At 39.1% G+C, this 14,159-nt stretch overlaps 1 protein-coding gene across 1 annotated transcript in view; it reads left to right on the forward strand.

Moving 5' to 3' along the window:
- Nucleotides 1-874: 874 nt before the first annotated feature.
- The window catches only part of PRKDC (protein kinase, DNA-activated, catalytic polypeptide), a gene marked incomplete at both ends in the record, with an annotated part of 74,546 nt that continues 61,261 nt past the window's right edge, over nucleotides 875-14,159 (forward strand). The window contains 13 exons of the mRNA XM_009876242.1: nucleotides 875-951; nucleotides 2,141-2,233; nucleotides 3,073-3,147; nucleotides 4,131-4,239; nucleotides 5,482-5,594; nucleotides 6,248-6,347; nucleotides 6,879-6,934; nucleotides 7,026-7,056; nucleotides 8,081-8,238; nucleotides 8,458-8,604; nucleotides 10,663-10,827; nucleotides 11,669-11,837; nucleotides 13,107-13,156. Of these exons, the coding sequence (XP_009874544.1) occupies nucleotides 875-951; nucleotides 2,141-2,233; nucleotides 3,073-3,147; nucleotides 4,131-4,239; nucleotides 5,482-5,594; nucleotides 6,248-6,347; nucleotides 6,879-6,934; nucleotides 7,026-7,056; nucleotides 8,081-8,238; nucleotides 8,458-8,604; nucleotides 10,663-10,827; nucleotides 11,669-11,837; nucleotides 13,107-13,156 (1,343 nt within the window). The remainder of the gene's footprint in view (nucleotides 952-2,140; nucleotides 2,234-3,072; nucleotides 3,148-4,130; nucleotides 4,240-5,481; nucleotides 5,595-6,247; nucleotides 6,348-6,878; nucleotides 6,935-7,025; nucleotides 7,057-8,080; nucleotides 8,239-8,457; nucleotides 8,605-10,662; nucleotides 10,828-11,668; nucleotides 11,838-13,106; nucleotides 13,157-14,159) is intronic.

The raw sequence follows: 14,159 nt of genomic DNA on the forward strand, positions 1-14,159 counted from the left end.
GCCTGGGGAGGGCTCGTTGGTATTTGAGGGGACGCGCACCCCATCGGCGATCCTGCCCCCCTCCCTCGGTTCTTCATTCAGCACCGCTCCCGGGGGCTGCAGGCACGACTTAGGGGGCTGATTTCGGGGCAGGGGCGGTCTCTTGCCCCAGAGAAGCGTTTGTCTTGGTGACAACACTGGGGTGTGTGCCCCTGCCTGCCGACCTGCCCCCGTCGGGCTTCCCTCGGCGCTGGGCAGAGGCAGGGCCCAGTTGCCCGGGGAGGTCAGAAGCACACCCATCGAGCTGTGGTTTTATTGGGGTCCAGCTCAAGGACGTGGACTCTGTTGGAGCAGGCCCAGAGGAGGCCACAAAAATGATCAGAGGTCAGGAGCACCTCTCCTACGAGGACAGGCCGAGAGAGTTGGGGCTGTTCAGCCTGGAGAAGAGAAGGCTCTGGGGACACCTTATTACAGCCTTTCAGTACTTAAAGGGAACCTATAAGAAAGATGGGGAAGGTCTTTTTAGCAGGGTCATTTGTGACAGGACAAGGGGAGTGGTTTTAGACTCAAAGAGGATAGATTTAGGCTACATATATTTGTACAATGAGATGGGTGGAACAGGTTTCCTAGAGAGGCATCCCTGGAAACATCCAAGTCAGGCTGGATAGGGATCTGAGCAAGCTGATCTGGTTAAAAGACATCCCTGCTCTACTGCAGGAGGCTTAGACTAGATGATGTTTAGGGGTCTGTTCCAACCCAACGCATTCTATGGTTCTATAAGCACCAGTCCTGTCCAAAGCATTTTTCTGTGCAGGGTCACAGGCTGAGCAGTGTCCAGCCCTGCCTGCCCTAGAGAGGAAACCAACCACCTGATGGTTTGTTTGCTTCCCTGCAGCACTGCATCTGTCCCTGGTGTTTTCCCAAGAGCACGGCTTGCTTGTTTTTATCCACAGATCCCTTGGCATTGAGGAGGTAAGTTGACAAACTTTATATTTTAAAGAAATATGGAGATAGTGCCATATGAACAACATGTTGTAGTAACATACTTTAAGTAAACTGGAAAGACATAGATTTGATGGATGACCATGCAGTGGATAAGGAATTGGCTGCTCTCAAAGAGTTGCAATCAATAGGTCAGTGTCCAAATGGGACCCATGATGAGCGGTGTTCCTCAGGGGTTAGTACTGGGACCAGTGCTATTCAACAACTTTGTTGGTGAATTGGACAGTGGGCTTGAGTGCATCTTCAGCACGTTTGCTGATGACACTGAGCTGGCTGATGTGGACAACAGGCTGGAGGGAAGGGATGCCATTCAGAGGGACCTTGACAGGCTTGAGAGATGGGCCCATGCCAGCCTCGTAAAGTTTAGCAAGGCCAAGTGCAAGGTCCTGCACCTGTGTCAGGGCAATCCAGACCAAAAATACAGGCTGGATGATAAGTGAGTTCAGAGCAGCCCTACGGATAAGGACTTGGGGGTGCTCGTTGATGAGACACTCAGCATGAGCCAGCAATGTGTGCTGATAGCCCAAGAAGCCAAGTGTCCTGGGCTGCATCAAAAGAAGCATGGCCAGCAGGTCAAGGGGTGTGATTCTGTCCCTCTGCTCTCCTGAGTACCTGGAGTACTGCATCCAGCTCTGAAGCTCCCAACACAAGAAGGACGTGTATCTGCTGTTGGAGTGTGTCCACAGGAGGGCTGTGAAGATGACCAGAAGTCAGGAGCACCTCTCCTGTGAGGACAGGCTGAGAGAGTTGGGGCTGTTCAGCCTGGAGAAGAGAAGGCTCCAGGCAGACCTTGTAGGAGCCTTCCAGTACCTGAAGGGGGCCTGCAGGAGAGCTAGGGAGGGACTGTTCATGAGGACATGTAGTGATAACATGAGGGACAATGGTTTTAAACTAGAGCAGAGTAGATTTAGGTTAAATGTTTGGAAGAAGTTCTTTACTATGAGGCTGGTGAGACACTGGCACAGGTTGCCCAGAGAAGCTGTGGATGCCTCATCCCTGGAATTGTTCAAGGCCAGGCTGGATGGAGCTTTGAACAACCTTGTCTAGTGGGAGGCGTCCCTGCCCATGGCCAGGCAGTTGGAACTAGATGATTTCTAAGGTCCTTTTCAAGTCAAACCATTCTATGATTTTATGATTTTTCTTTTTTTTAACTTTTCAGTTTCGAGATTGCAGGGAAGAAGCACTGAAGTTTCTTTGTGTCTTTATGGAAAAAGTTGGTGACAAAGTTCACCCTTATGCCTGTCATATTAAGGTGGGTAAAGGAAAATTATTTCATAATGGTCTTTGCCGAATATTTGAAGGAACTGTGGTAGGTCTTGCACTGTAACAAGTTTGTAACTATCTTTGACCCCTCCAGGTCTGCTTCACCCGTCACTAGTGTTATTGTAGAGCTGAAATAGCTTGATTGGGATAAAGTGTAATTCATACAACAAAGAAGTGTTAATTTTTTTCTTCAACTATAGAATTTTATTAATTTCTCTTTGTAGAACATAGGTATTGATTTTGAAAATAAATTACTGCTGTTGGAAAGAATAGTTTAACTTTTAGTTTATATAGATTGAATTTATAGTTAAAGTGTAATATTTAACATGATTCTATAGGTGATGGTTAATTTTAAATACTGATTTTTAAAAATTTCTACTGCAGAGTTGTTACTTTTTCAATATATCCAGAAATTGGTGGAAACTACAGTACATATAAAAATGAGGTTCCTTGCTTGAGTCTAGACTGCTGAATAATACTGCTTTGCATGGAAATGGTTGACTGCACCACTGCCCTTTCTGATCTCAAATTAGTAGCTACATATTCTAAGGAACGATAGTGTAGAGGCAGAAAAATCTCCTGTGTTGCCTTTATTGCAGAAACCACTTTCTTTGCTCGAGCTGGTATTTGTTATTATTGTCAGACAGTGCTTCTCTGTTATCAGTGAAGCCACTTTCAGGACTGAATATTTTTATTGTTTTATTCTTTTTAAAAAACCTCGAACTTGTTAGGAACCGATACTTTAAAGAGGTAGATGAATACATTGTTATCTTAGAATTTTCTTCTCTATATACAAGTATTACAATTTCTATTCTCTTTCCTATCTAGCAAACATGTATTAGTGTTTATACAAAAGACAGAGCAGCAAAATGTAAAATCCCAGCTCTGGAACTTCTGATTAAGGTAAAATGCATTTTATAAATCTCTCGTTTCTAGAAATAGTAGAAAATCCGTTGTGTTACTATAGTCATATATCATGCAGAAAATGTGTAGTCTGCAGCTGCAAGAGAATAGTGGTAGTGTAATATTTAGATGTTGGTGAGAGATATGGCTTAATAGCACGTTGCCTTCAGTATTCCTCTAGGAGGTTGCTTAGATGTGAACGTGTCGTTTCTTCATCAGCTAGAACAGTACAGAGTCATTTAGGGAGCAGTTGCAAATCTTCTCTCTCCCAGATGGTTCTTTAAGAAGAATTTATGCAGTTCAATTCTATTCCTACTTTAAAATTTTATATATTAATATATAATATTGTAATGTATTAGACATAGTGTTTGAAAGATGTGGAGAAGGACTTTTTTCCAGAATTTTTATTACTGTGTGAGACAGTAATTTCATGATGTACTTTCTTAGAATGTATTAGACCTTTGTTTTGCAAATGCTTTGGCACCTGCTTAGTTCTGTTTATGAGAAACAAAACTCCCTTCTGAGTCATTCTGAGTCAATTCTTCCATGAATTGAATTGGCTTTATAGCAGCAGAGAAAGAAATACAGTATGATACAGGCTACTGCAGACTTGCTAAGCCTCTGCTTATGGTGGTTTTTTAAAATATTTGTATATATAGATGTATGTAAAATTATATTGCATATAATTTATAATATACATATTTAAAATTGTAGTGTGTATAATTTTCATGTAGATGATCTATATATAACAGTTATAAATTTTAAAATATAATTTTTCTGTTTATACATATATAGGAAGGTAGTTTGTTGTTAAAGTAGATTACATGTCAATACTCCTTCCTAGGCCAGTCACCTAAAATCTCTTTCATTGAATAGCATTCTTAAGACGAAGTTACATATATCAGCTGTGGGTTTTTTAGACCAAGTAAGATTGTGATAGTGATATTAATGATTTTCCTAAATTTTTTTTTAATCTATCTTAGTTGCTCCAGAGTTTACGACGTTCCTGCGTGATGGAAGATATAAAAGTTGGACAGATATTTAACAAATTTTATGGGGAACTTGCCACAAAAAGTAGAATTTCTGATACAGGTGAGCTTTAGTTCTTCTATCAGTGTCCTTTGTTTTGTTTACATTAATTTTTTGTTGGATTATATCACACTGAAATGTATAATTGTTATTCCAGTGGCAAGTGTGTTTAAAGATGGTAACTGTCATATTTTAGATTTAGTAAAATTTGTGCAGGTCTTCTGATCCTGATCGTGCAGTTAGCTGCTTCTTAGCAGGCCTGAATATATGTATAAGCTAATACGTGTGAGAAATTGTATAATTGCATTTAGTGGTGGCAGTTCATACTGAATTTAAGCATAGGTCTGGTTCACATTTCCAACATAAAAGAGTGTTCGCATGTCTAATCTGTTAATATTAGTCCCTGAAAGCCTAAATCCTGAAAATAAGTTTAGCTTTCTTGTTGCTAACCAAGTGAACTTTGCCAGGCTCTTAGATGTGGGTTTTTTCCCAGGTTCAGTGCTAACCTGGTGTGGCTGAACTTTGGAAGTTACTCTTACAGCTGGTTTATAACTACACACACACCTACCCACCCCTGTAACTTTGAACCTTAAGAGTATTCCTGGTCCCTTCTTTTATCAAAAGCAGAGGTTGCCCATCCCTGTGAAAGTTCACGTAAACTTGCTAAAGCTCTTTGTAACCTTATTCCAACCCTTGCTGGTTTTGTCTTCAGAGCTACAGTTTTAGTGTGACAGTTCCTGCATTGGTCACCCCTAATACGAGCTCATCAGTTCCTGCCTTGCCTAATTATGTTGTTTATGATATTAAGCATACTAATATGAGCTCTAGTTTGATTATCTTGGCTAGTTATGGCTGAAATCTTGGCTTGAGAGGTCTAGCCCTCGCAAAAGTTGCTGTGCCTGCATAGAACCTTTTAGTCTGAACTCAAGCCCAGAAATGTCTGCTAGCTGTATCCTTAACCCTCCTGCTACTTAAAAGACCTGGCATAACCTCAAGGCCAGCAGCAAACTTGGGTTAGTGGTATGTGCTTCCTCAGGGATAAGGCCTTTATTAATCAGTTTTCTAAGCCACACTTAAAAAGATTAAATGTGTTTAACTTGCTAATGTGAGAGAAGGATGCATCTCATGTTGTAATATGTAGATATATATATGTATATACATCATAAAGGGCTGTCTTTCCCACTTGCTAATCAGTAATTAAAAATAAACCATCAGGGATGGTTTTCTCATGGTTGCGAGTTACATAGGGATTGCGAAGTAATGATTTCAGTATTTAATGTTTAATAATATTAAATGTCTTTCTAGTACTGGAGAAGATTTATGAGCTTCTGGGAGTTTTAGGAGAGGTCCAACCTAGTGACATGATTAACAACTCTGAAAAACTATTCCGAGCTTATTTGGGGGAGCTTAAAACACAGGTATTACTGGAATTTCTTTTCGGACTCTTACACTGCCTCAGTTTTTTTTTCCTTTGATGTGTGTGGTGCTGTATGTTGGAATGCTATTTTAACTAGTACTGTTTGTAGGGATCTAATGGCACAATCATAAATGCTTCCGTAAGGACCATTAAAGTTTGTGTTCACTGGTTCTGAGAAGCTTTCAGAATAAAAATTCAAGGCTGTTGGTGGCAGTGAATTAACCAATTTACAGGGAGAAAAGATGACACACTGATCATTGCGGTAGCGCCCAAGAAAAATTAAATTGCCACGCACTGGTAGTTTCTGATTTAGTCTCTGCTAGTTACAAAATCCTTCCACTTTAGTTAAATATCACAGTTCTGCTCAGCTTTGCATTCCTGTATTCTGTACTTCTAAGACATTAGTGTGTGCTATCTAAGTTTTGCTATGATTTGTCTTGGTGAAGCATATTTCATGCTTTTCAAAGGATTTCTTATGCTTCTATAGTCAAACTGCCAAGTGATATGAAACTTCTGAGCAGGAGATGTTGCTGCGGACTTGACTTCATAGAGATAGGTGCTGACATAACTATTAAATTGGAATATTTGAGATGCCTTGATGTAGATTTATCTTAGCTTGAGGATAATATTTTTTTCCAATTCCTACTTTTTTAGATGACATCAGCTACAAGGGTACCCAAGCTACCTGTTGTGGCAGGATGTCTGAGGGGACTGGTTGCACTCATGTACAACTTCACCAAATCTGTGGACGAAGGTGTGTTCTTTTCTATGTGAAAGACAGTTACACAATTTTATATTTTAATCATTGTACAGCCAGCAAGCAGCACCATTTCTTGCTATGTACTCGGCATGAAAATTTCCCCACTGGTAGATGGTTTATGCAAAAACAACACCTATCCAGCTACATGGTCCTTGTAGCCTGTCTTTGTGTGGAGCGGCTCATCGGTGTGTTTCAGCACATAAATGTTTGAAGTGCTTTCTTCTAACGAGGGATTGGGAAGGTGTGAGAGCCACACTGTTGGTGGAATGCAGTTTATACAGAGATGTGGTTCCCTTAGAAGAGATATGTCTGTTAAAACATGGATATTCAGAAAAATCAGTACATACAGGTGTATTATTTTTTCACATTTAGTAGTATTTAAGGAAAAAGCATGTCTACCTCTTGAGATATGTAGGGCTTTCCAATATTGCTTCTTCATGGCAAGCTTTGGATAAAAGTATCTTTTTCTTCGTTCTGCCTCTTGTGTGTCAGTAGTGATATACTCATTACTGAATTGTTTCACAGATCCTCAGACTGCAAAGGAGATTTTTGATTTTGCAACAAAGGCAATCAACCCACAGGTAAACCTGCCACATATGAATTGTTACACATAAATGAATTGGCCCTGCTGAAGAATAATTTATATATGACACGCCTTTTCTGATATTGCAGGTTGATCAGAAGCGATATGCAGTACAACTAGGTAAGATTGTAAATTATTTCAATTCATGCTGAGGTGGATGCTGTATATACACTGTTGTCCTCTGTTTAGAGTCGTTTATACTCTACTGGGTGTCTTCAGAAAGCGCTAGTCTTCCATCTTCTAAGCTGGTCGAGAAGCAAAGCTGGTGTACTCTAAGTTGGAATTGAAAGAGTTAAACGTGTATTTGGTTAAACTAGGCAAGTTGTAATCAGCTACTGAACAGTAGCATTACATTGATGCCATTTGGCCCTCTAGGGTAGTACAAAACCCTGGTATGAGACGGGGATCATGGTAGGAGTAGAAATAAAAGGAATGTAGCAAGTTAAGAGAAAAGTTGATGGATTGAGTTAAAGGAAAAAAATAGGAAGAGAAGGGGAATTTCACTGGAAGAAGGAGAAGGAAATGGGGAGCACGTTAAGTTCATGAAGAATATGAGACACTGACCTGTGAAATGTGAGTGGCTTATGCAGAAGCTGCAAAAATGCAAGGTATGGGTACTAGGCCCATGGCAACTCTGAAGGGTAAAATCCTCTTTCAAGATAGTCAGCCAAAAAAACCCCCAAATTCATTGAGGATCTTGATATTTTATTTATGCTTATTTTGGGGATTGTGAAATTACCTATATTCTGAATTCTTTGTCTTCATCACAATTTGTTGCAAGAGGGGAACTTGAGCATGTCCTGCCCACAGAAACCAAATCCTCGTGAATTGTGCAGTCAAGAATTATTTGTAGCCAGTAGAGTCTCTTTCTTTTTCATTGTTAATGTACATTTTTTTCAGAACACAGCCTTGCTTTCCATAATAGTGTACATTAAAATAGAACATTTTGAAGGGTTGTTTCTATGCTTCAGTTCTTAATATTTGGATACTGATACTGTAATGGGTAGAAGAATACATTTTATATCCTCCAGCTGTGGTAGGTATGCCTACCTAGAGTCCTAAGGCAGATGCTTTTAGTCTGGTCTGGATTTTGGAAAGTGAAATGTAAGTCTGGGTTGTAATGAGAATTGTTTTTAAATTGCAGCTGGTTTACAGTTGTTCAGCTGGCATGCTGCTCAGTTTGGTGCCTTACTCCTGGACAATTATGTCTCTCTCTTTGAAGCAATGTGTAAATGGTGTGGCCACACAAACCAGGAGCTGAAGAAAGCCAGTCATTCTGCACTGGATTCATTCCTCAAGCAGGTGTTGTAACTTTAATGGGATCTCTGAGGTTAAAACAAAGTCAAATTTGTTGAAATAGTGGGAATATTTGGTGCTTGTAAGTTCAGTGAACCTGTTTGAATATTTTGTTTGAAGTGCTTTGTATTACAAGCTAAGTATCATTTAAGACTTACTGTTATTTTTTTGGTGGCATTTTCTCATGTTTCTGGAAACACTGATTTTTTTGTATCTGCTTTACAGATTTCTTTGATGGTAGCCAAGGATGCAGAGCTACACAAAAGCAAGTTGCAATTCTTCATGGAGCAGTTCTATGGAATCATCAGAAGAATGGATTCAAGCAACAAGGAGTTGTCCATTGCCATTCGTGGATACGGGCTTTTTGCAGCAGTACGTGCAGGAAACTGTTCTGATAAAGGAGCGTGGTGAATGGATTTGAAGCTAGGATTCAGATACCATTCATTTTGCAGTTTTACACAGCTTCTTATGTAGGAAATGCTCCTGTTTCTGGATTAAGCATTGACCTTAATTAGCTACACTGTTAAATGGATTGTGGTTGAAAATAACTGACAAGCATACTGAATTTTAGTGGGAACACTTGCAGCACTGGGGATTGTAGTTACTTCTTGTGCACCAGTTCTGAAGTGGAAAACCAGGGGCTTCAGATACAACTGTCACAAAACTTAGGATGTGCTCCATCGTTTAGGTACAGACAATAGCTTGTTAGCTCTTTCTGCATTTAGTTGGTGGAATCCAGGCCAGCTTGGGTTTCCTACAGAGCAAGTATCTCAATCAGAACAGCCGAAATGCAGTGCTGACTGCAGGACACCAAGAGGTAATTTGTGAAACAACTGCAAATTGGAGAGGGGGGGAAAAAAACAAAACAAAGAAACCGTGCTTATATACAGATGCAGAGGGCACGTATGTTTCTCAGGAAGCACCATTAAGAACCAGCTTCAAGTTTTTGTCAGTCAGTTAAAATGGGAATATAACAGTAAGGTTCTATAAAGAAAAGGTGATGTTTATGTATCTGCAACCTATGTGCTTGATGCTGGTACTCCAACTTTTATATAACAAAATTCTAGATGTTCCTTTTTATCTCTCTCAAAGTGAAGGTTAGGTTACCTCATCTCAAAGATTATGTGGAAAAGGTTAGGAAAAGTCATAGAATAGCTGGTTACTAGCTGAATCCATTTTGCTGCCTTTTGAGCAGAGCGTCTTTGTTTTATAGAATTTTCAGCATGCTCTGTTGAAATCTAGTCTTCTTCTATGATATGAGCCAGAAGGAAATTTAGTTAAAGGTATTGTTTTCAGAAAAAATGAAATATTTCAAATTACTGAATTGAAAGAACCTTGTTAAAAATATCTATTGCAAAACACAAGAAGTTAATTAAAATTGCATAATGTAAATACAGATGTGGGGTAATACTGAAGATTATAATAGGCAAATGGGATCTTAATGCTCCAATACGTATAAATCTTTAATATGTCAAGACACACTAGTAATTGTTAGTGTGTTTAGACTAAATCTTGGCCAAACATCAAATGTTAGATTGTGAGTAAGCCAAGTATTGCTGCTACTGCAAGTAGGGGCCTGAACACAAGTTCAGTGGTTGATTTAGTTTCAAGTCAGAATATTTCTTTTACTTTCTAATTGCTAAAATAATTTTAAAGTAATGCTTGCAATTCTACAAATGATAAATGGATAGTCTTAATTTTGTTAGCATGCTTTTAAGACAGACTGGATTAAATCTTTGGCCTACTTCTCATATTCTGTCATTATCTAAATCAGTATATTCATTTTCCAGGATCTGTTCCCCACTACAGGTCTTACCAGTGACCTGATTCCTTTTCCACAAAGATTGCTTTTTGACCTAGCTCATGCTAAATACTGTGATTACAAATCATTCTATAGAAATCTGTAAGCATTGTTACCTACCCTCTAGTACTGTTTGGATGCTTTCTGCTTGTTCACTGGTTTGAGAGTAGTCTTTATCCTCTTGTTTGTACAGATTGCAGCACCATAAAAATGAGCTACTGGGTTAAATGTTAAATAGTGGTAGCCTGTGAATGATAATTGGTTAAGCCACATTAAGGTTAGACGCTTAATACGTTATTGCAGCTGAGTTAAAACATAAGTGAATGTTAGCGTCCATAATGCCATATTTAAGGTATTCATAGCTAAACCTTTTCAGGCTGAATTTGAAATAGTGTCACTGAAGGTTCAAATACTCCTACTGTAAATTACACTGCATCAGTGAACTATTGTTTTAGTTCATTGCAGGTACCATAAAATTAGTTTATTCAGATACATTGAATTCCTGGAAAAAATTAAAAGATTGTTCTTACTATGATTCAGTGAAGACTTGGCTGGATTTTAGTACTACAACTTACATTTGCTTGGCTGTACGAATTTGCTAACTCAGTATTGTATTTTCTCTCTGTAAGCCCTGTAAGGCTATAAGTCCTAAGGATGTTGATGACATGTACGTTGAGCTCCTTCAGCGTTGTAAGCAAATGTACCTCACAGAAGCAGAAACCATAGATGACCATCTGTATCAGCTACCAAGTTTCCTCCAGTCCATTGCAAGTGTGATATTCCATATAGATACGGTAAGTGAAGTATTTATAGTATCAGTCACTTTTTTTTAACGTAGCTATGGATGTATGAGCAGATAGTAGCTGTGAACTGTGGCAGTGTTTCTTTATCTGCAATACAGTCACATTTAGCTCCTAGGGGATGGGAAGAATATCAGGAGAATACATTACTGGATTTTATTTGAATAAATAAAATGCACATAATATACTAAATAAAATGCTACAGGACATTGTAATGAAAACCACAATAGCCAAATGTGAATAGGTTTTTCTTTATTTTAGGCAAAGCTATTTATTTGGACCTAGCCTTACCTCTCTCTTTATTTCTTTATACCACTCCATTGCTACTTACTAAGTGTGTTCTGTGAGGCTGATACTTCGATTTTCCGTGGATGCTCTGCTGTCTGTGTTCTAATGAGGACTTTCTGGATCTTAGCTGAAGCTGGAGCTCAGGAGTAAAGTTGCAGCAGAGAAGAGACTTTAACTTACATTCTGTATTCGGATTGTTAAGGATGAACAGATTATACTCCTGTATTATTATTACTGTTTAATTAAATTGTTACTTTCCTAGTAAGCTTAACACTGGTACCACCAAAGCATTGATCTACTCAGGAGCTACTTTCCGTAATGTGTTCCAAAAAACTTATTTATTCTGTTTGTTTTCTGTGGTTTTTTTTGTTTGTTTTAGGTTTTGGAGTTTTTTATATCTAAGATGAATTCACTTCCTAAGTCTTTTGCTGTTCTCAGAGCAGTACCAAAGTATTTTGCTGAAATTATTTAGCATGATTCTTCACGTTGATACCTAGTTATAACCCTTATCTTTGCATGATGAATTGTTTGTTTTTATTTCTTTTAGATTCCAGAAGTATACACTCCAGTTCTTGAACATCTAGTTGTGCTGCAGATCAATAGCTTTCCACAATACAGTGAAAAAATGCAGTTAATCTGTTGCAAATCAATAATAAAAGTATTTCTAGCCCTCTCAGGAAAAGGTCCAGTTCTCTGGAGTTTTATCAGCACCGTGGGTGAGTCCGTGTTGTTAACTTCGTTGTGATTTTTGGGAGATTGTGGGGTTTTTGTTTGAATTTTTTTTTCCCCTAAATTAATTAACTGGTTCTAAGAGAGAGAGGTGGAATAGCCATTTGGGGTCAAAAATGAATCTTTTCATGTCCTCTAATAATAGAGATTTAGTGTTCTTTAGGGGGCCAGTTAGCTCAGTGGTTTGAGCGCGGTGCTGACAACAACGACGTACGCCGAAGTTGCGGGTTCGATTCCTGCTCGGTCCCCATGTGTTGCCTGGTCTAGTCGAGAGGTGGGCGTCCCTACCCATGACAGGGAGGTTGGGTTAAATGATCTCTAAGGTCCCTTCCAGCCTAGGCCATTCTATGATTCTATGATTCTCACTGTGTTATTTTTCAGTATTCATTTTTAAATCACATAAGGAGTACACTTAACAACTATTTTGGGTGCCAGAATCCTCAAGAGCAGGAGAAGATATTTTTATGATAATCTGTTTAGACAGAAGACTTACCTTCCTGCTCTGAAGGATTGTGGGGAGAAAGGGATTTTGCAGAAAAATGTACAAAAATGTGTTCAATACTCTTTGAGTTACCCCTACAAAATATCATAGAAAGTAGAGTGAGTGTCATCTCTATTAGAAGTGCAATCTTTTTATGCTCTGGAACTTGTACCTAGTAAAAATGAAAATTCTAAACATGATAAGCCATACAGTCCTGCAAATGTAATAATGAATGTGTCAGCATTGGTAGCTGACAATTCTAGTAGCCTCCAGCATGCTTGATTTGCCTCCAGCAATTCTGATTTTCAGAAATTATTTTTATTTTTTTCAATTATTTTTGGTGGCTTTTTTGTATTGCTCTTTTCTTTGCTGTTTCATTGTTTTCCATATTCTTGATTTGGGATGTGGTGTACCGAAACACCATGCCAGAACAGAGACCCTAAGTCTGTGTTTGTGAGAGTCATCGGGATTTGTTGCTTTTTTCGATATGGACATTATGGACAATGTCTTGGTCATCACAGAGTCAGGCGAAAGTCAAAGTGGTATTAAGAAAAAGTAGTAAGAAGCAAGTTCAGAATTGAATCCCTCTCAGACATGCTAGAGTTATGGCTCTGGTTTTGGCTATATTTGTCCTTAAGGAAAAATCTGTGTTCTTTTGCCTCTCCCTCATCCTAACAGACTATAGAAAATAGAAGACTGTAATTCATTGCTAACATAACGAGCGATACGGATGCTGTGCCCTTTTAAGACCATTCAGGTTCTTTTTTTGTTTCAGTGCACCAGGGATTAATCAGAGTCTTCTCCAAGCCAGTCACCTTTTCAAAGGTAAAATAACTGTTTGACCGTATTTATTTCATCTAGATTCCTAGAGTATACATTCCAGTTTTTGAAGATGTAGCCCAATAAACAGAGGAAGACCAGAAGAAGTGAAAATTGTGCTGTCCATTTTGAATTGTGGCCTAGTTGTGATTAGTCTCTGGTTCCTACATCTGCTCAGCATAGCGAGGGTGTGCCTTTTGTGCTGAATGAAAAAAATGTCAGGAAATAGACTTCTGTTCTCTGCGGTTCTTGATTGCTCAGGTTGTCTGTAAGAAAGTAGGTTATAATTAAAGTTGTGCAGCTTTCTTCCAGGTTAACAAATTTTGGACACTACACAAGTTTTACAGGATGTTTGTGTTAAGGGAGGATTTAAAAGCTTTTTAATCCTGTGCAGCAGGTATAGAGTTTCTCAAATACCTGACCACTGGAAGAAAAGAACTTTAGAGATTTTTGAAAGGAAACGGTTGATTAAGTAAGAAAGCTAAACATTTAATGTTTCTGCCTGCAGAAGTAATTTTGCATTTTGTTCTAGCTTGAGTCAGGTAGTTATATATGCATTTGTATTGGGTCTGGCTGAGGTATGGAGTTAATTCTTCCCATGGCAGCTCTCATAGGGCCGTGCTTCATAGTGGGAGCTAGAGAGGCATCGGTAAGACCTCAGTGCTTCGACTGCTGCTAAGCACTGCTAACACAGCACCAAGGCTGTCCTTCCAACGTACCCCCTCACCAGTAGTCTGGGGGTGGGCAAGGTCTTGGGGAGGGGACATAGCCTGGAGAGGTAACCCAGACTTACCGAAGGGATATTCCTTACCATATGATGTCTGCTCAGCAATAAAAACTTGGAAAAAGAAGGAGGACTGGGGGCATTCGTTACTACAACGTTTGGCTTCCAGAGCAACCACTATGCATAGTGAAGCCTTACGTTTTGGGAAGGAATTGGATGTTTCCGGATGATTATTTTTCTTTGCTTCTACTCATGGCCTTTGCTTTTGCTTTATTAAACTGCCTT

Source organism: Apaloderma vittatum, unplaced genomic scaffold (genome assembly GCF_000703405.1).
Source record: "Apaloderma vittatum isolate BGI_N311 unplaced genomic scaffold, ASM70340v1 scaffold2789, whole genome shotgun sequence".
Lineage (NCBI taxonomy): Eukaryota > Metazoa > Chordata > Aves > Trogoniformes > Trogonidae > Apaloderma > Apaloderma vittatum.